The sequence below is a fragment of the Mauremys reevesii genome, linkage group 6 (genome assembly GCF_016161935.1).
Source record: "Mauremys reevesii isolate NIE-2019 linkage group 6, ASM1616193v1, whole genome shotgun sequence".
In the NCBI taxonomy this organism is placed as follows: Eukaryota; Metazoa; Chordata; order Testudines; family Geoemydidae; genus Mauremys; species Mauremys reevesii.
The window spans coordinates 12,486,812-12,508,970 of NC_052628.1; the positions used below are offsets into that span (position 1 = coordinate 12,486,812).

Below are 22,159 nucleotides of genomic sequence, written 5' to 3' on the forward strand. Positions count from 1 at the left end.
AATTGTGCTAAGTAGAACAACTAGACAACGCAAGTATGCAATTGAAGCCAGGAGCGGCACCAGGGTTTTTAGCGCCCTAGGCGCAGGGCCGGCTCTACCCATTTCACTGCCAGTCCCGCGGCTCTGGTGGACCTCCTGCAGGCGTCCCTGCGGAGGATCCGCCGGTCCTGGGGCTCTGGTGGACCTGCCACAGGCGTGCCTGCAGATGCTCCACTGGAGCTGCGGGACCAGCGGACCCTCCACAGGCATGCCTGCGGGAGGTCCACCGGAGCCACCTGCCGCCCTCCCGGCAAAATGCCGCCCCCTCCAAATCCTGGCACCCTAGGCGACTGCCTAGGTCGCCTAAATGGAAGTGCCGGCCCTGAAGGAAGCAGAACAAAGTATACTGTTAGATAATACAATCCTTTCCATTATTCAGTATCAAAAGCTACTCTGTGCTCAAACAAAACTAACCAAAGCACTAGATAATGCAGAGTACACTACTCCACCACTTAAAAGGGGCTAGACCATATAATCTAATAGGTATTCTCCCTCTCTAATTTCAGTGGGTTCAGTGCCTGATCCTGAAAACCCTTATTCCCAATAGTATCCTCCCACCAAAGACATTTGTGAATATGGATTTGCAGGATCCTGGAACCCTTTATCAGTCCTTATTCAGGTAATACTCTACTTGAGGTCAATAGTTTTGCTTGAGTACATACTCCAGGATTTTGCTAAAGTGCAAACTTCATGATTTTGCCCAATAATACTAAAATTCAAGCACTCTCAAGCCATTTCCCATGAGTACTTTAAGAAAAAAAGTGAAATCAGTTTTTATGCTTTGTTTCGAGTACTTTAGGAGAAACAAGCATGATTTCTATCCTATTAAGGAAGACATGAAAACAGTGGAACAGCAAATAAAATCAATATCAGATCACTTGCTAAGGAGAAGTAACAGGCTTCTTCAAAGCATTCAAAATGTTATTTAACAATTGTGAACAGAATAAAGTTAACTTCCAGACCACGCACAAACTACACAACATAAAGGAAGGAAAAGCTTTTGAATGTGTCACTGCCTTGACTCCAACTGAAATGGGATCCTCATCCAGGGCTTCAGTTCTTTTCACCTTGATTATTGTAGCTCCGTGCTGTTGTCTTTCAAACAGCCATGTGCCATTGCCTGTCATGTAACACTGGTGAGGCAACACCTGGAGTATTGCGTCCACTTTTGGTCCCCTGACTACAGAAGGGATGTGAACAAATTGGAGAGAGTCCAGCGGAGGGCAACAAAAATGATTAGGAGTCTGGGGCACATGACTTCAAAGGCTTTAAGGTCAGAAGGGACCATTATGATCACCTAGTCTGACCTCCTGCACAACGCAGGCCACAGAATCTCACCCACCCACTCCTGTAACAAACCCCTAACCTATGTCTGAGTTACTGAAGTCCTCAAATCATGGTTTAAAGACTTCAAGGTGCAGAGAACCTTCCAGCAAGTGACCACACTGCAGAGAAAGGCGAAAACCCCCCAGGGCGTCTGCCAATGTGCCCTGGAGGAAAATTCCTTCCTGACCCCAAATTTGACAATCAGCTAAACCCTGAGCATGTGGGCAGGTCTCACCAGCCAGATACCCAGGAAAGAATCTTGCATTGCACTGCTTACGAGGAGAGGCTGAGGCAACTGGGCTTATTTAGTCTGCAGAAGAGAAGCGTGATGGGGGGATTTGATAGCAGCCTTCAACTACCTGAAAGGGGGTTCCAAAGAGGATGGAGCTTGGCTGTTCTCAGTGGTGGCAGATGACAGAACAAGGAGTAATGGTCTCAAGTTGCAGTGGGGGAGGTCTAGGTTGGATATTAGGAAACACTATTTCACTAGGAGGGTGGTGAAGCACTGGAATGAGCTACCTATGGAGGTGGTGAAATCTCCATCCTTAGAGGTTTTTAAGGCCCAGCTTAACAAAGCCCTGGCTGGGATGATTTAGTTGGGGATTGGTCCTGCTTTGAGCAGGGGGTTGGACTAGATTACCTCCTGAGGGCTCTTCCAACCCTAATATTCTATAATTCTATATCTACGGTACTTATATGTCCCCCGCAATTGTTAATGTATCTATTCTCACAACACCTCTCTGAGGTAGGGCAGTGCTATTCTGATGCACAGAGAGAGACTACGTGACTTGCTTGAGATCACACAGGAAGATTGTGGCATAGCTGGGACTTGAACCAAAATTGCCAGAGTCGCAAGCTAGTGCCTTAACCACTGGACTACTCTTCCTCTCTATGGGGCCACCTCAAATCTATATTCAAATGACTCCACAGATGTTCCTGATCATTTCAAGATCCTGTGTAGCTTAGTGCTCCTTGTCTCTGAAACCCGCAATGAACTTGCTTATGCCTGATAGCAGAGTCTCGAGCCTCTGATCTCAATTACCCTCTTCCTTGCATAGACTAATTTACCTTTCTGGGACTCAGATAAGTTGTTCACCGAACATAAAAGTAATGTCCGTGGTTTGGTAGAGCTCCCTGGGAAATACGATGATGTCATGTGTGAGCACCTATGTCAAGTAGTTCGTAAAGAAGCTATGGATCATTACTGCTACAAAACAATTCGAAACAAATTGATTGACCTTATGGCAAGGACGGTGCTTGATAACATATTGATGCAGCTTGGCAAAGCAAAGTACTGCACTGTAATAACGGACTGCACTCCTGACATTAATCACACTGAAAAGATATCATTTACTGTAAGATTTGTTGATGACGAGGATAGCTGTATCCAAGTAAAGGAACATTTTATCGGTTTCCGGTCTGTGAACGATGCTACTGGAAAAGGCCTAACACAACTGTTTATGAATGTTTTGAATGAGAATAAAATAAAGCTTCAGGACTGCCATGGCCAAGGCTACTGCAATGGCGTAAACATGAAGGGAAGAAACAGTGGATCCAGGCAAGGATCCTTGTGCTGAATCCAAGAGTTTTCTTCATGCTTTGTGGCTGCCAGTCTCTCAACCTGGTTGTGTCAAGTGCAGTGTCATCTGCTTTAGATTCAGTATCTCTCTTTGAAGTACTGCCAAGGATATACATCCTGTTTTCAGCATCAACTGTCAGGTAGAAGATCCTCATGGACAATGTTACAAATCTGATTGTGAAGCCGCTAAGTGACACTCGCTGGGAGAGCCTCATTGACAGCGTAAAGCCAGTGAGGTATCAAGTGACTGAGGTTTATAAAATCCTAATGGTACTGGCACAGTCAAGTAAGGCCAAAGCCAGAATCCAACATGAGGTGCAAAGCCTGGCAAACCAGATCATTGACTTCAAATTTCTGGTCTCAGTTGTGGTTTGGCACAATATCATGTTCCATCCAAACACTGTAAGCCAGGCATTACAAACTTCATCAATGGACATCATGACCGCTACTATTTTAAAGAGAAGCTACCGTGATTTCATTGTGGCCTACAGAGACAACGGATTTGAAGATGCCATCACTGCTGCGCCAAAGAAATGGCAGAAAACTTAGGAGTTGAGCCTGTCTTCAAGGAAACTCCTATTCATTGGAAGAAGAGAAAGTTTGGTTATGAGGGCAGAGATGAGATGACAGGAAGCTTAGAAGAAAAATTCAAAAAGGAGGTTTTTTGCTCGCTCATTGACACTGCTCGAGTGTTCATCAAAGAAAGGTTTGGACTAATGAAGCACTATGAAAAGATCTGGGGTGCTATGATCTTAGTAAGTTGCCAGCAGACAGGAAAACGCTCTTCAACAATTATACGGCCCTTCACCGGATGCTGACACATGGGGAATGTTTGGACATCAATGATAAAGACCTCTGTGTCAAATTGGACAACATTCATCACACTCTCCACTCCAAGTTCTCCAATTCATTCATGGCGCAGAGCTGAAGGACACTTTTCCTAATGTGTGGATAGCTTTGAGGATTCTGCTCAAGCTGCCAGTCACAGTCGTGAGTGGTGAGCACAGCTTTTCGAAGCTCAGGCTCATTAAAACATATCTTTGATCAATGATGGCCAATGATACACTGACATCGCTTGCTATTTTATTGCTTGAAAATGCCATTGGCCAGTCTTTGGATCTCTCTGATGATGTGCTTCAGTTCACAAGGACAAAGGGGAGAAAAGTGACCTTTAGAACTAAAGGACTAGGGTTAACATTCTAAGTCTGTCACCTACAGTAACACGATTTAATACCAGTCCACCCAATATTGGTGCACAGTTCAATTTCTTGATGTTAGTACATTTCAGTTATTCTTAAAATTAAAAAAGTTTCTATAACCTTAGAGAAAACAATTTTTATTTGCTTATATATGGCATGAATAAATACAGCTTGCAAATTTATCATCCAATATGACAGGGATAAATCATGCATGCAAATTGTGCATCGAAGTCGTGAAATGGGCTACAAATGCAATAAAAAATAAAGTACTGAAAAGTTTAACAAATGGAGGGGGCCAAAGACATGCCTCGCCTGGTTCGTCATCTGGTCGAGAGCCAGCCTTGCTTCCCCCGTCAACCTCTCTCCACTACCCTCTCTGTTCACTCTGCTGTAATGCTATCATCCTCTTTATACTTCCCGACACTCCCATCATTAGTGCAGGAGCCTTCTCCTGTGCAGCTCCTGTCATTTAGAATAACCTTCCTCTCATTCCAAATCTTAGCCAGAAAAATGATTTCTCTATTGCATATACCTCGTCATTCCTCTCGCTGTTCCTCTCACAGCTGTTATGTAACCTTGTACGTGCAAAAGTTAACTCTAAAGCATTTTGGAGCATGGCCTGTATGAATGACAATATACAAATCAAATAAGACTTTAGATTATTGTAAATCTTTACTTTCAGGAGTTCTTATTTCCATTTTACCTAGGAAGCAGAAGGAAGTGTCACATAGAACAGACTTCCATCTTGAACAATCCCTTGTAAGTCTTCTTTCTTTTCCAACCTCATTCATGGTCAGCTTTGTGATCTATTTCCTCATCTCAATGATCCTTCTGTAAAAGCAGAGGTTCGTCTGCACATTGGCTATAATCCAACCATTGCAATCACTTTGTTCTCAACTGATGGAAGACTGCAACTTACTGGAATCATCTAAGCATTTCCTTGTTTGTGACAAAAATCAAAGCAATGGATGTTAAGAATACGCCATAACTGTTGACACCAAAAACTGTTTAGTCTCCTCTCCTCAGTTGTTATTTAGAGTCATGTTTCTGCTCCGTATAACAGAGTTCCTATCACTATTGCATTGAACACACACAGTTTAGTTGTCACACAGACATCCCATTGCCCAAAGAGAGGCTGCCGAAGGTGATGAAATGCCACTGATGCAAGACCAATCCAACCTATGACTTTGGATACCGAACCTCTTGCTTTCAACCGACTACCCAGATAGATAAAACTATTCCCCCATTCAATGCCACTGTCATTGACATGCAGTGTCGACAGGTCATTCATTTCCATTTTACAAGAGGCGTGCATAGTGTTGGTTTTATCACTACCTATTTTAAGTCCTATAGATTCTGCAGTCTGTCGCAGCTCTTCCAGCGTTAGCAGCAGTTGATCAGTAGTTTCTCCAAATAAGGCAGTATCATCTCCATACTCAAAATCCTCTTGATAGATCTGGAGGCAGCTGTTTGCAGCTACCGACTTACTGTGCAGAAGCAGCTGCCTCCCTCTCCAAGTGACCTGATACAGCAATGGAGTCAGGAGAGGTTTCCTAAATTGCTTGGCTGCTAAAATTGCGGCGATAGGAGTATGGGGGAGATTTTGCTGCCTGTCTTGATCTATCACCTCCCCTTTCTCTGTATATGGAGGGAGAGGAAATATAAGATCTCGAAGGTGGGGAAGCAGCCTCTTGGGATATGAGCTGCAGACATCTGCTTCTTGATCTATCACCTCCCCTTTCTCTGCATACGGGGGTAGAGGGGATATAGGATCTCGAAGGCAAAGAAGCAGCCTCATAGACTATGAGCTGCAGACAGATGCTTCCCAGCCTTCAAGATCCTATATTTAGAGCCCTGTGCAGGTACAACATTTGTATCCACATCCGATCCACGATCCGCAAAAATAGATATCCACGGATTTATACAGCTCTACACATAATGACTGCAGTCCAGGAAATGTAACCGGTATTTTCTTTCTACGTTCCAAACCATTCATTACAATTAGAACTACCAGTTGATGTGGTATGCCCCAGTTATAATCTAGTGGCAATGAGAAGGAAGAGACGACATTTTGTAGTTGTGCCTCTGCGTTGGTATTCCCTGTTACAGTCAGAGATTCCTAATGTGATTCACCATTAAAGCCATGACTGAAGGAGCATACGGGTTGCTTTAAATTTTAACTGATTCTAAATGCTGATAGTATTATCATGGTTGGTTGTATGTGCCTGAGTCATTGCTGTGAACATTATATATTAGGTTACATGGTATTTGGGGGACTCTAGCTTAAAAGCCTGCACAATGGAAATAAAGTAGTCATGGCAAGTGTTAACTGTATTGTAATCACTTGTCTCCATGTCATTGCCGCAGTTTCCATTGGAGCTGACTTGTTAGTGATGGTATTATTATTACAGTGACACAAAGTGTATTATTTTATAGTAACGACTGTAAAATCTCACGGCGCTTACAACTGGGATTTGTTTCATTAGAGTTTGATTTTTGGCTCTGAGCTATAGGCAGTATGACAGTCTGCTCAACTCAGTGCTTTAGCCGTCTGAGTCGTAGCAAATGAAATATAATTATTAGATATAATTGACATGCACAGGCAGAGCTCTACTGATATGCAATGAGATTAGTTTCCTACCCAAGAGCTTTCAATTTACTCTAAAAGTTACTGACCTCATTTTTTCTTTTGCAACATACAGATACATCTTAACAGTCTAATCAGGTAGAACAGCTTTTAGAAGCTTTGGCAGCATATTGCTATCCTGTGGCAGGTCATAATATCCTGCGGTTGATTACAGTGGCATCATGCAGTGAGCTGCTTTCTTCTTTTTCACATGCCAGAGTCAAAGCTCAGCAGAATTGTGGCTCTCTCTGCTTTATCTTAGGTTGTGAGGTTTTTTTTTGCTCAGTCTTCTGACTTAACATCCTTTAAATGCTGGTGTAACTGTTGCCTGCCTGCTTGGTTTAGAACCCACCTCCCTGCCGGAAGAGAGGGCAACCAGACAGACACTGAGCAGGTGGAGCTGTCCAGAGTGCTGAGTCAAACATGTGGACCGGATAGGGGCAAGCAGGCAGGAAGCATATTTTCCCTTGGGCGTGGTGCTCTTGAAATTCCCCATAGAGTCAAACACCCATTTCTTTTACTCCTCTAGAACTGGCAACAGCACCACGTGTGCTGTAGCCCAATCGGTTATCACAAATTAAACGGGAGCAGGCTGGGTTGATCCTTGGATGGGAGCTCTCTGAGGAACACCTGTGGGCCTCAGGAAATTATATTGATTGTTCAGCAGGTGGCACTCCTCTGTTTCAGTAAATACCGAATCAATATCAGAGGCTTAATCTACACCAGTAAAGCCTTGCTGGTAGATCTATACCAACAAACTCTCCTAGTGAAGATGCCGGTTCGGCCACCAGAAGAGTGCTTTCAATAGCACTGATTGTAGCAGTTCCCCAAGTGAAATAAGTTCTATGGCTAAAGCACTTTTATGCCGTTCTAAGCAAAATGCCAGTTGCAAACTGATTACACAATGGGTGGCATGGAAGCAGAGGCAAGTATGAAAGTGAGAGAAGGAAATGAGTGCGTGTTTAGAATGGTAGCGTGGGAGAAGCATAGGCAGCAGGCAGAAATAAGAGGATATTGTGCAGAGGCTTGAACAGGAGGGTGAGCCCTGAATGTCATGAAGAAGGTTCAAGGAAACCAACAGAGTAATCCAAAGAGTAGAAAGGAATCAAACGAAACTGTGTGCGAGAGCTTGGTGCCAGAGGGGAGAGTGGAGTGTTTCAAGGTGATGGACAAGGGAGAGACAACAGAAGGTGGGAGGCTCAGACATTAGAAACATGCTTGTTTACTTTGAATTGGCAGCAGATTTTCCAGGATTAAATGTTGGAAAGTCCCAAATGTGAGGCAGAGGGGTAGAAGCTGCAGGTGGAGAGGCAGCTTTCTGAACCCAACACCATAGATATGGTAGTTGACGCTGTAAGAATGGGTGAGGTTACAGGTGGGCACAGCACAAAAGAACAGACAAAGAGGCAGAGGACAGAACCTGCATGCCCCAGAATGTAGCTCATATTTCAAGTCCAGAAAGGTTGATCCTTTCCTGCACACTCCCAGACTTGCTATGGTAGCCTAATGGCACAACCCTCGTGTCCCCGCTTTGGAAAACTGGCACTGTAAAGTATGGTTGTGTAAAAGCTCCCTTGTATGAAACATGATAGAGATGACTGCTAGTTTGGAGTTTGGCAGAATTTTTCCAGCGCTGCTCACTCGCATACACAAGAATATCAGCCAACTAACGTATGGTGTTTGTGTATTTTTGACTCACTGTGTTACACTGATGGGGGTTTTGCATCTCTCAACGGTGCTAGCCACCTTCAATTATCCTTCTACAGTTATAAGACTGATTGTAAGCAATTCCTTGCTCATGCTCAGCAACTGTATCTTTCAAACTATACATCCTTATTCCTTTCATCCTTTCCCTTTGATTCACTTAAAACAACATTGTTACCAAACAAGAAATTATCATATCCTTTACTTAGTGAACTCTCTCATACGGAGGCAACTTTTCTTATGGCTGAGAAATGGATGCAGATTCCTCGGCAGTCTGCCCATGGCAATGATCCAAAAACTTCTTTAGGGTCGCTATTGAGAGACAGTAGGCAGCTCTAACCTCCTCTCTCTGCTGGGCCTCCATTTCCTATTGAACTATTGACAAAGGTTAAAGTTCAAGGCACAAGAGTGCAGGGTGCAAACAGGTGAGCCTGCACTCTGAGCACTCAGATATTAATTAGTTCCCATGGAGAAAGCTGGCAGGGGTAATTAGTCAATCAGGCTGGCTAGATGGATGATCTAAGGAGCCCAAGGCCGTTAAAGAGGTAGGAAAGAAGTGCCAAGGGGGAGGAGAGGAAGGGGACCAGGGCAAGTTGAGCTCAGTAACTCGGAAGCCTCAAGGAAGGGAGACCTCTGTTCCTCTCAGGTCTTGGGGAGAGGGCCAAAAGAGCTGTTGGCACTGTAAATAAACGGTTGCATGCAGATTGTTGTAGAAGTGATGGAGGGAATTTAAAATAAAAGAATAAGGCACAACCACTGGAGTCCATGCTGTTTCTGTGGGGAAGAAGGCAGGAGAGACGCCACGCCTTGTGACACATGGGGCTTGCCCAGGATCTTGACTCCCCAAATTGTGGCAATTGAGAGGCATAACGGGGGAGGCTTCTGCGAGTATTTGGCACCCGGATGATGGAGCAGACTCTTCAGTGGCTGGTGGACCAGAAGAAGGAGCTGCAGCAGAGCACGCAATCTTTCCATCAGTCACACAAACTGGAGAGAGAATCCTTGCTGGCCTGGCAAGCAGAGAAACAGAGGAGCTTGCAGGAATTTATCAGGGATTAAGCACAAATACAGCAGCAGTTGCTTCCAAGACTGGTGGGTCCCGAAATGGGGAATAGTAACTGGAGCCAGGGGGTCAGCCTGTGTAAAAGGGCCTGCCAATGACCCCAATGCTTCTCTAGTGATATTTGAGATGGTAGCAATGGGAGCTGGCTGGGACAGGGGAAAACAGGCTCTCTGGTTAGTATGCTATTTGGCAGGAGAAGCTCAAGTGGCCTACATGGCCTTGGGCGACAAACAGGCTGAGGACTATGATGCCATTAAGGTAGCCATACTTGACCATGTGGGATTATCTACAGAAAAATATCAGCAGAAGTTTTGGGCTGCTAGATGGGCCAGATATGTATAGCCCAGGGCATGCGCCCAAAGTTTAACTGATTGGGCCACCCACTCGTTAAAGCCAGGCACTCAGACTGTGGGCAAAATCATGGACTTCATGATTCTTGAGCAATTTCTACATGGCCTCCAGGAGAACATTCGTCTTTGGGTTAGGAGGCACCAAACCACAACCCTGGAGGCAGTGGTGAAACTCATGGAAGAGTTTGAGGAAGTAAATTTTCCCTGCAAGGGGGCATGTCTGTTTAACAGGCCTGAGCTGGAAAGAGGGTTGGAGAAGTGTTAGGGGTGAAGTCTACAGAGAAGAAAACAGAGAGTCCCCTCTGGGGAGGGTGGAAATTACCTGTTACCAGTGTGGGAGACAGGGACATATAAAAAGAGGCTGCCCATCTATAGGCTGTGGGCTAGCATAATTTTGGAACCTTACAGGAGCAGTGAAGAAAAATGCCAACCATCTAGGAGAGGGAGGGGAGGAGATGGGAGAAGGGCCTAGCGGATACTGCATCAGGAGTCCGTGCTGTTTCTGTGGGGAAGAAGGCAGGAGAGGAGCCATGCCCTGTGTCAAGCAGGTTCTCAGCTATACCCAAGGACCACTGGTTCCAGGTGAAATGGTGGTGCTTGCCACCTCCTCAAAGCATTACCCTAGTAATTAATATCGCATCGGCTTTCCTTGGATCCAGCATCCCTGTGCACTGAGTTTTCTGGGAGACAGGGCCGTTTGAGCTGGATGGACAGGATGCATAGAGCCGTATGCCACAGACTGATTGCAACATTGCAACCTGTGTTGAACAGAAATGTGAAACAGGAGCAGTGATAGGATTTATCCCTGTGGAAATTTGCATGTCAGAGCCTTTGGGGAGGAGGAGCAGCTGTCCATCGTGATAACGCTTCGGGACATACTGGAATGAAAAGAGAATAGCCATCGATTTGGAGCTTGATGGATGGTGCCTATGGTGAGCTAAGGTCCACTTCACCACACTCCCCAGTGGGGCCAGCAAGCTGCTAGGAGGTGGCTGCAATCTGAAGACTATTCGGGGACCCACGTTCAAGACTGGCGATCCCTCACATTGCTCCCCCCTACTACTTAGGGTGCCCGCTGTGTGTCAGTGGGCTCAGTTTTCCCAGATGGCTCTTGTGGAAAGTCATTAGCAGGTGGGTGGGTGTGGATATTTTTTGCAGGCTTCCAGGAGCATTCGTCGGGACCATAACCTCCCATACGCCATACTCATGTTCACTCTCATTGAGTATGTGTATGCAAGCTTGGAATCACACCCCTAGCTCAGTGTAGATGTGCCCAAACACTGCCAAAGGCAGATAAGAGATTGACTAATATCCCTTGTTGCTCTTTCACCTCTGTCCATTGCCCTGGGGAGGTCATTCACCAGTGCTGTTTCTGTACCATGTCCCACCTTGGAGCCAGACAGAGAGGGATCTATGATATTAGTGGAGGCCAGGTACTGCTGGCATTGGTTCATTACCACTTTTCTTGATGGCATTATGCAGGATTGAGTGGTTTGAAGCCAAATGGTAGTTAGTAGGGGTACACTGGACTGTTGCTGTGTCTCAAGGCACCAGTTGGTGTCCTTTCTAATGGACATTGAACAATTTCTTTTCAATAATAGCCAAAGGCATTGACCTTGACCAGCCAGTTGGGGCATGGCTCCAGATTGGAGGTGACTGTGGACCCCTTCAAATGCTTCTAAAGCCTCCTCCCAAGGGGACTGGTCCCAATTCTGTCAGGGATTAGAAATCAGAGATTTCCAAAACAGCCAGCTCAAGGTCTTGGAAAGCCTGAAATTTGTGTACATAGTGATTTCTAAATGGAGCATTTTTCTAACATCCCTTGCAGAGTTTGAATGGAAAACTGTAAAAAAACATTACATATAGCAAACATAGATATATGTAAGTGTCATTTTCTATAACTCTCTCCCTTATTCTTTATGAATGAGGACAGCTGCATGGAAACTAGAGATGGGCTAGGTCTGTAAAGGTCAGACCTGAATCCAAATCTTCCAAAATTCAAGGGGATGTCAAGGAAAATTCAGATCTTTGGATGAGGTTCTGGCCTCTCCCTTGGGTCCCACAAACAGATGAGCTAGGATTTCAAGAGATGAAGAAGGCAAACAATAAGAAATAATAAGCATGTGTCCTCATTGTACCTAATTATAACTAAAGTTTCCATATTATAGTTACTGTAGTAGCAATGGCAATAGCAGCAGTAGCAATAGTATTGATGCATTGCTATATTTGCTTGGCTTTGCAATCTGAAATATAAGTGCTACCAATCCATGGAGATTGCTACAGTCAATTGCTACAAGTTCACCCATGTTTGATTACCAAACTGCATTTACAGCACTTCAGTCATCTCCATTATCCACTTAGCAGTAGAGTCCTATCTAAATCCAGTCTGAGAACTAGTCCGTTTACAGTCAACCCGGGGGTATTTTCCCCATTCGCCCATATGTTTCTTCTGTAGACATCACACACCTCCGTCCCCATCCTATAACACTGTTCACTTAGCACTAGATACACAAAGAGGACTTAGGTGTTGCAACGCTGAGCCTAACTTTATGTGCCCCACTGCCTAATCAATTAGGTGACCAAGCTCCCTACACAATGTATGGGCAGAGTTAGGTCAGGTCTAGACTACGTACTTACTTGCATACACTGCAGAGCGATGTAGTTATACTGACCTCAACACCTCTTGGATACAGTGCGATGTCGACGGGAGACCTTCCCCCACTGACATAGCTACCGCCTCTCGCGGAGGTGGAGTTATTAGACCAACAGGAGAGCTCTCTCCCATTGCCTAAGAGCATCTTCACCAGATGCACCACAGTGGCGCCACTGCCCAGTGTAAATCTGTAGTGTAGACCTCCCTGGAGGCACATAAGAACGGGAGATCCACAAAACACAGCACATTCAACTGGGAGCTACCTAAACTAGCCAATAGGGAAATGCCATGGAGAGGGGTGTGGCCTAAACCCCACCCCTCAAAAGGAGTGAGGCACCTATCTCTGCTGGGGATTCACAGCCAGGAACCCTCTCTTGGAGTTAGATGCCTAAGCCCTTTTGTGCAAATGTGGAGCAGGAATTTGAACGCATACCTCTCAGGAGGATGCCCTAACCACTGGGCTATGGGGTATTCAAAGGAGGGGAAGGGGAGGCTCCCTCCATATCTCCTGTTGAAACTGTTCCACTTTGTATAAATAATGAACTAGTCATTGGTACAGGGCATTGAAGCTGGGTCTCCCGCACCCCGGGGGAGTGCCCTAACCACTAGGCTATGGAGTCACTCTCTTTCCCTGGCCCAGTGAAGAGTGGTAGGACTGAAGCAGCTGTGCTCATTCCCACTGGCAGAGTTTTAGTACCTAAAGGACTTTATCTGTGGAAACGTAGGCACCTCAGGGCCTTGGGCAGCAACTAAGTGAGGGATCTGAGGATCTGAAGTTCAAACTTGGGTGCCTAAAGTGCAATTAGGTGCCTAAATCCTTTTGTGGACCTAGGCCTTATTATAAAGAGCTTCCTGTCTGGCTCAGGAATAAAATGGTAGCTGGGTCAAACCTGAAATGTTCTCCACGCAGAAATGGAGCATTAAATATCCTGTGAGAGTTTCTGTTCTGTGCCTTACAGGAGGTGCAGCAGAGAAGCAGCAGCCCAGAGGTAGTGAGAGAACGATACCAGGCTAGTGAGGGCTGGTGCACCTTCTTGGCACAAATTAGAGAGCCTCAAGGGCTGGCCAAATTTATAACAGACTCCCCAGTACAGCCAGGGGCAGAACCACATCCTGGAGCATCCCACAATTTCTGTAGTGCTCAGCACTAGGAACATTTCTTCTGACACTCCTGACATGCCCCATATAAGGGGGAAGCATACATCTGATTATGGTTTCCCTTAACTACTCCTGCCTCACAGAAAATTCTCACCTGGCGTTTGCAGCTCAGGTATGGCCCCTATAGACCAACAGAGCGGCATATGCATTTATACAGTGAACAGTCATTCCAAAGTTGCCCAAACTCATTACAAACTACACATACAGCAGTCATTTCACAACACTGAAATGCAGCCAACTCTGGGGTGGGAGGACATTAGCCAGCATGCACTACATAACAGTGGTAGAAGGGGTATTTTCCCCCAAGATAACTGGGGAAAAGTCTACCCTTACAAAAACCACCATGAGAGCTTTATCATAACTACCGAAAGCAGACAGGTCCTCAATTTTTAAAGTCATATAACTGGGCCATCCGTCTGACATACTGGTTGTCTGATCAATCTGTTGTTAACCATCTGTAGTCTTGAAATATTTTGCTCTAACGTGAGCCCAGATACCTTTATTCTACTCAACAAGTGCATTGAGAATGGTGGAGGGGAGGAGGTTAAGCATTTTTTTTTGTTAAGCTGCAGAGTTTTAGAATCAACATTTGAAGAATAAACCACCATAATAAATGTTTGCCCCAGGGTCCCTAAGCTCTTGCTACTTCATTAGCTAGCATTGTTCTCCAGGGAGTCATTTTTCACTCGTAATCATTCTTGGTGTATTGCAGCTCGACTTTGGGAAGCTGAGAAGCAGCTGCCCCTGGAAGCCTTCTACAAAGTCCAATGATTCAATGCCTACCTTCCCATTTGGCAAAAGTCTCCGTATCTCCACCCGATCTAAATGCCATCCAGAATTAAGCCCTCCACCTTTGTGCCCAATACGAATCTTCTCAATAGTGTCGCCAACATCCTCCAGCTACGGAAACAAAAAAAAAGATTATGAAGTGAGTAATAGGCAGCAGCCTCAGTTCCTTTACAGCTGAAGCCAAGATCCACTGATTCACTGTCCATTTTCTTATTTACTGTCTATATTAAGTTCCCAAAGGCGCAAATATAAGCTTCACTATAGCATCCATATGCATGTGGAATGAGGGGCTCCACATTCTTGTTATTCTGAAATAAGTGTGTTCACACTGACTTGCACTGAAACAACAACATTTTGGGAACAGATTCTGTTAAATAGGTACAAGTCTGTGTATGGAGCATTTCCTCAAGCTCTTCAGCTGGAATGGGAATTGAACCAATCCTCAGAAGCTGTAACTTTACTGTGGGGGTTTTTTGTTTTGTTTTGTTTTTTACAGCTCTGTGTTAGATTATTGATACATGATTATTACAGGGGAAGGAGGGTCTTGAAATCAAAGCACAAGATTGAGAACCCAGAAATCTGCTCTCTCTTTCTTGCTCAGCCACAGACTCCATCTGCCACTTTGAGCAAATCACATAGGTCAATGCCACTCATTTTCTGGTTGCTCCTTTAGCCACTTATATTCTGAAAATAAACATAGTTGCACCAAAATAACGACGTTGGTTTGGATTTGCACCTTTTCTTATTTCGGTGCCAACTTGAGTGTAGATCAGCACTGCCTGAATGCCTCCTTTTCACATGGGAGGGGCCTGCTAAGCTAGCGTTTTCCCTGCCGAGATTCGTACACCAACTATTTTTCAATCTTGCAAATGTTAAAAGTTTGTGGGTATCAATTTAGTTCCCCTACTGCTTGCCCCCAACATGACTAGACTGTCATGTACTGAAGCACAGTTCATCTAATTTCAGGGGATTCGAATAGACTGGTTGCTGCAATTCAGGGTTTGGTGCTGCAACAGAACTGGTTAGAGAAGCTTGCTTGAGGTCTGCATTCACTCTACCTGAGTTGACTACAGAGAGCATTATCAATCTCTTACTAGCATAAAAATTCAAATTCTCTGAATTCATCCAAAAACATCAATATAGGTGAAACGATGTTATTCTTCCTCTGCACAGCCTGAATAACCATCCTTCAATGAGGCATTCAATCTATACGTAGCAGTGAAGTGGCATGTGACTGTAAAGATGAGTATTAAAAAAAGATGTGTTTATTGCACCGCTTTAGGCATCTCCAGAAAATCACCACTCAGAACTGCAGCTGATAATGGGTTTTTTTAATGCTTTTATTGCCCCTTCTGCAGAATACCAAACAGCACCGGCAGTAAAACCACTAAAACAAAAAGGCAATTCTCAGCTGTGTATTTTCTGAAATCCCAGCATTATTTTCAAGGTCTACTGAGCTTCAAATTATGGCTCCTCACGAATAGGTGAAAGAAGAATATATTTTGCTGCTATTTTGTTGTTGTTTGGTAAAGAAAAAAATAAATTTTGGGGACCAGTTAATATGTCCTTCTAAATCCACAGAACAAACTGCATTTTCATGTACTTAGTCTAAAACGCACTGATGTCTCAGCTTCTTCTAAAGAGCAAATCAATCCTAAGGATTACAACATTAAAATAATGTGCAGTTCAAGATTTTTTACACATGGATTGATTAATGGCAGACTCCATCACAGATAACTCCAGCGAAACTCCATGGAGGTAAGTTCTGTTCTTTGAAAGACGTAAAGAGGAGGGTTTATTGTGATTTGTGTCCTAGGACAACTATTTGAGGTGAAAAACATTTAATTTGTTTAAAAATGTTCTAAGGTTTGGTCTTAATTATTAAAAAACCATCACCACAACAAAACAAAAAGAAACACAGAAAGGTTTTAAGCGGAACTTAGTCTCTCTCGTACCCAGTGGATGAAAATAGCAAAAAGAAATAATATATAGGGACAGATTTTTAAAAACCTGTGTAACTTGCAGTATTTGCCAATTCATAATCTTGGGTATGCATTGGTTTCAGTGAGAGTTTGCTGTGAGCAAGGACTGTTGAATCCAGCATTGCATGTGCCAATGGGCAGTTAGCTACACAACTGGTTGATGTGCGTGCACCAGGGCCAGCTCCAGGCACCAGCTTAGCAAGCAGGTGCTTGGTGCAGCCAAGGGGAAGGGGCAGCACGTCTGGCTCTTCGGCGGTATTTCAGAGGGAAGGATCTGCTGCTGAAGAAGAAAGCGGCTCGCGATCGCGGTTTCCCTCCCCCACCCCCCCGCTGCTTGAGGCGGCAAAAACCCTGGAGCCGGCCCTGGTGTGCACAAATGTATCTTTTGCATACACTAATGTATGTGTTTGCAAATACATCAGGAATACATCAGGCTCTTTGAAAAGTTGGTCCAACGTATTCAGAAATCATAGCTCCTACAGTAAGGTAACAGATCCTCTATATATTCCTACACAAGCATTAGGCATTATGGAGCAACTTTTCAAAAGTGCCTTCTGAAAGTGCACCCACAAAATAGTGCATATAGACCCCCCCATTTGTGCATGCAATTTCAGACATTACCTTTGATTCTTAGAAGGGGTTCCTTTTTGAAACTATTGGCGGGACAGAGAGCAAGCGAGAATATGTGTAAGTGTGCCAGAGAAAGAGGAAGAGAAATTATAATTGATTAAAGGTTCTAGATGAGGTCCTTAGCGAGCAATGGCAGGGGTTGCTACTTATCAATCGTATGTTGCTCCTATTACTGTATCTGGGCTCCTTACAGAGCTTTAAGTGTATTTTTCCTTGTAACATGCAGTGAGATAGGGCTATTATCCCCATTTTACAGATGGGAACCTGAGGTGCAAGTGTAACCCCGACAGACACCAGTCTGTCGGTGGACAGAGTCGAACCTGGGGAACTTAGTGCATGAGCCTCTACCACATGAGCTAAAAGCCAACTGGCTCTTAGCTAAGGCTGTAGAGCAGACTCATTTGACTCTCTCTCTAAGGGGGTCTCAGTGCCACTAGATGGGACAGAAAACTACACCAAGAAGGTGTGTGGGTTACACAAGGAGGCTTGGTGATTTGCCTGGGATCATACAGGAAGTCTGGAGCAGCACTGGGACGAATCCAGGACTCCCAAGTCCTAGGCTAATGCCCGCACCACCAGACCATCCTTTCTCCTCCATGGAAGTACCTGCACAAGTCTCCAGTAAGGAGAGAGGTAAAGAGCAGCACTGGGCAAGTAATTGATTTTTTGGTTCAATGGAAGTTCCAAAAAACTGGAAAAAAAATTCTGTTTGGGCTGAAACACATCTGAAATTTTCAGACTGGTAAATGGAAAAAGTCTGCCTGAGGTCTATTCCAGAAGAGGGATTTGAACTCAGAGCAGAGATTCAAGCCTGGGTCTCCACATGAGTTCCCTGACCATGAGCTAAAGGTTACAAGGGCCCAGCAGCACCCCCATCTTTTCTTTCTCTGGCCAGCCTGTGAATGGCCAAAACAATTCATGTCAAATTCACAAATAGTTTCTGGTCAACCAAAAATGCATCTTTTGTCCAGAATTAGTCATCCAAAAATTTTCACCCAGCTGTCATGAAGAGTCCGTTTTCCATTTTTTCCACATCTCGACTGCTTTTCTCTCCATTTTGTGTCCCTAAACCCCTCACCCAATCATTGCTCCTGCAAAAGAGCAAATATTTTTTTATTTTACCTCCACAATGAACTGATCCACCGAGTTCCTCTCAAAGCACATCCTTTGCTCTCTCTTGTTCTGGCACAGGGATTTCTGTTGACTGCAGACCCCATTACTTCCATAGAGAACAATGAAAACATCTGCATCGGTGCCAGCTCCAAAGATGTCACTGGTGTAAACTGTGATCTCGTACGGGACAACTAAGTTAAGCGGAGGAAAACAAAAAAAAAAACCCCGGGCTGTGAGCGAAAAGCAAGGCTTCCAACTGGGAAAGTCTATAATTCATTTTAGAATACAACAAACTCAAACCTAGATTAGAAATGTCAACATTCACAAAGCATCATTAGGAATTATACACACAGAAGTGATGCACAATTAACTGCTACATTACGTTGCAAGCCGTCAGGCTGGATTCCGATCTCAGTTACACCAGCATAAATCTGGAGAACTCCATTTAAACCAGTGAAGCCAACAGAGCTACTCTGAATTCATACTGATTTACTGAGGTTGGAATCTGATCCACTGGATTTAATCCTAGGAGTCAAAAGAGCTCTGAATATTTATACTGCAAAGTCATTGAAACATGCATCTCCCACAGAACGCTGAGTCTTCAAAAGACTTTTTGAGTAACTAAGCAAACTGGCAAAACTGAACTAGCTGGAGCTGGTATGAAAAATTCTATATAAACCTCATTCAAACTTCTGGACTATTTTAAGTATTAGCTTGCGGAGGAAACATCAACCAGACGGGGTGGGGGTGAGAGGGAATATGAACCTGTCTCTCACTTTAAAGACCTAATTTCCATTTCATTCTCTTATCTAGTGTTCTCTTGAGGCCAGATTCTCCATGCCCTGCACCTTGTCCAGTTATCTACAGTAGTGCAAAGCCGGCATAAAATGCTACCAAATTAGAATTGTGACTACACAAGGTGCAGAGCAACAATGAATCGGACCCTTTAATCCTTCCTTGTTCCTACTTTGGTCTCTCTAGAATTTATTGTTGCCTTTAATTCCATACTTCCTACAGTTCTTTCTGATTCTTATTCCTTTTCAGATTCTTCCTGATGTAAGAAATAGACTAGCCCAGGATGTAGGGGACTTGCCTGGGGGGCCACAAGACCAGGACAGATTCCTGGCTTTGCCACTGACCTGTTACATAACCTTGAGCAAGTCACTTCCCCTCTCTGTGTCTCAGTTTCCCAATGTGGAGAATGATATTTACTCTCTTTTGTTCAGTGTTTTGAGATATACGGATGAAAAGTGCCTCACAAGAGCTCAGCATTAATATTATTTATTTTATTTAAAATTATCAAAGGCCTCTTTGCAGTTCTTGAACCCTAACAGAGATAATCTCTTTGCTGACTCACACTTCGGATGCTACCGGTCTCCATAAGAGTTGTGCAGAATTTGGCCCATAGTTACCATGGCTTCCATTTCTTCTATGCCTTCTCTGTCATTCTGGTTGGCCTTCCGCTCTCTTTGGTTTGCCTGTTTATGTATAGCGAACCCCACTTCAACCATTCACTTCCTTTTTCCATGCCTCCTTCTGAGCTGCTTATAATCCTGTGCTCTCCCACACTCCACCCATTGCAATATTCGTTGTTATACTTTATTGCTGGGAGTTCTAGGACTCAGCATCCTAGATCAGAACAGATGGCATATTTCTGGCACCACTTCTATTATTGCTGGAGTAACTGTGATTATGCATATCAGAGCATAATCATTCATTAACTATCCAGGCTTTCTAAACACAGCTCTCAGGAGAACAGAGATGAAGAAGTTTGATTTTAGAGACAATCAGCCTGAAGGTACTTAATATTCTTTTTTGCCAGAACCAATGAAACCTATTCGCCTGTGCTGCAGATAAACTGAAATAGTTTCCTGCAATATGTAAAAATAAAGAACTAATCCGGGAGACCAAAATCGCCTGCTATGTGTTATGGAATAAAAATGATCGGCTCTTCTCAAGTCTGCCATGTTTGTTTTTCTATTTGAATATTAACATCAGCTTAGAACTGAGTCAACAACACAGCACCGTAACAAGGTCACAGCTCTCAGCTGTCAGAATCCCCTTTTGTTTGCAGGTTGTACCCCACAGGCACTGTTTTAGCGGGCACGACAAGAACATGTTTTCATCCTCTATGCTCAGGGAAATCATTTGGCGTGAGCGATCATGAGACATGTCAGACCATTTTAGTGGCCATCTGAAATCACGATTTTAATGGTTGGGAAATTAGAATACTGTGAATAGTACAACAGGTGTATTTACGCACATGTGTATTTTACACTTGGTTCTTGCAAGTCTCTTTCTCCATAGCCCTGATTGCTGGTTCCAGACGCTGCAGAAGGGCTGCTGACACAAATAAGCTTTGCACATATTGTACATGAAGAGCTGGCATTCCAGAAACTCTTATGTCACGTAACACACCTAATAAATTACCCACTCAAGTCATGTATCATATTACCATGTGTGATACATCTCAGGAAAAACACGGTGAGAAGCAAAACCATGGTACTATTGGTGACAGTCATTCCTCTGAAGAGGACCAGCGCAAGGGTTATGCACTGGTTAAGTCCCATAGGGTTGAAATGTGACACTGATGATCCCTAGGTGTGATCTATGTTTGCAGAGGCCTTGCGATGTGTTGACATTCATCCCATGTGTCTGTATATTTATTATTCCAAACCTGGGGCCAGTTGTATCTGACAGCAGACTGAACGCACCAGGGAGGGTGGTGGGGAAGGGTACAAGGAGCACCCCTTCTTCCACCCCCAATGTTTTATGTGGAAAGAAAGTGCAAATGTGCTTGAGAGACAGGGGGTGCCATGGTCAGAGCAGCAGCGGAGATAGGGACGTGAATGAGGGGACACTGTCAGAGCATCACCAGAAAAAGATTATTTTAGCTTCTGACTGCTGGATAGTTTGAAGAGGGGACGGTAAAGATCAGGGTGGCCAGAGAGGAGGATAGTCCAGGTGAGAAGGAACAATGGCATGAACCAGGGTTTGGGCAGGGGAGAGAAGAAAGAATCCATAAATCTATGGTAGCTCTATGGTCCCCATTACTGTAGTATCTGAGTGCCTCACAGTCTTTAAGGTTAGTTATCCTGATAACAGTCCTGTGAAGAAGGCAAGTCCTATTGTCCACGTTTTACAGAAAGAGAACTGAGGCACACAGACAGGCTAAGTGACTTGGCCAAGGCTACACAGGAAGTCTGTGGCAGGGCAAGGAATAGACCTCCATTTCCAAGTCCCAGGCTAGCACCTTAACTACTGGACCATCTTTCCTTATAAAGGGAAGGGGTAGATTTTAAAAAAGCCATGGATGCAGAAGTGACAAGATGTGGCAACAGCCAGCATGTGTGGAGAAGAGTCAGAGAGAGCCTCAAAGTTGTGAATGTGAGAGATGAGAAGCACAGTGGATTCCCACCCCACAGAAATAGGGAAAGGGAAAAGCAGGGGGCTTAGAGATGAGCAATTCAATGTCTGCCATGAGGCAAAACTCTACATACATGGAACATATTCTTTTGTCTGCAGTTGTGCAGGGAAGAGATCTCTCTCCGTGGCTCCATCGTCCTCTGATTTATCCAGCCAGCGGCCACAAGGGAACTTCAGGCATTGCCCAAGTGACGGGGCATCAATTTCCACCCATTCCAGAAACCAGCCAGCAGAGCCACCTGCAGCAGGAGATTATACTCAGCGTGAATAGCACTTTTCACCAGCAAAGCGCTTTACAGACAATGAACTAATTAATTCATCCTGCAAGATCCCTGTGACAGAGGTAAGTGTTATCAGCCTGTTTTACAGACAAGTCACTTGCGGTAGACAGGCTACTGCTAAGTGACTTGCCCAAAGTCCCAGAGGGAGTGAAAACCAGGGTCAGAACACAGGAGGAGCTCACTGGTCACCATTAGACTCTTGCTCACTCTTGCTTCTTTCGTCAGAACTTGAGGCCAATTT

The 22,159-nt window shown here is 44.5% G+C and overlaps 1 protein-coding gene across 3 annotated transcripts in view; it reads right to left on the reverse strand.

Annotated features, from left to right (window-relative positions):
• Positions 1-22,159, reverse strand: part of LOXHD1 (lipoxygenase homology PLAT domains 1) — a 289,434-nt gene that overhangs the window by 82,633 nt on the left and 184,642 nt on the right. For all 3 annotated transcript variants that reach the window (XM_039545016.1, XM_039545015.1, XM_039545017.1), the window contains 3 exons: positions 21,712-21,876; positions 18,221-18,402; positions 14,481-14,597 (listed from right to left, as the gene is read on the reverse strand). In XM_039545016.1, the coding sequence (XP_039400950.1) occupies positions 14,481-14,597; positions 18,221-18,402; positions 21,712-21,876 (464 nt within the window). The remainder of the gene's footprint in view (positions 1-14,480; positions 14,598-18,220; positions 18,403-21,711; positions 21,877-22,159) is intronic.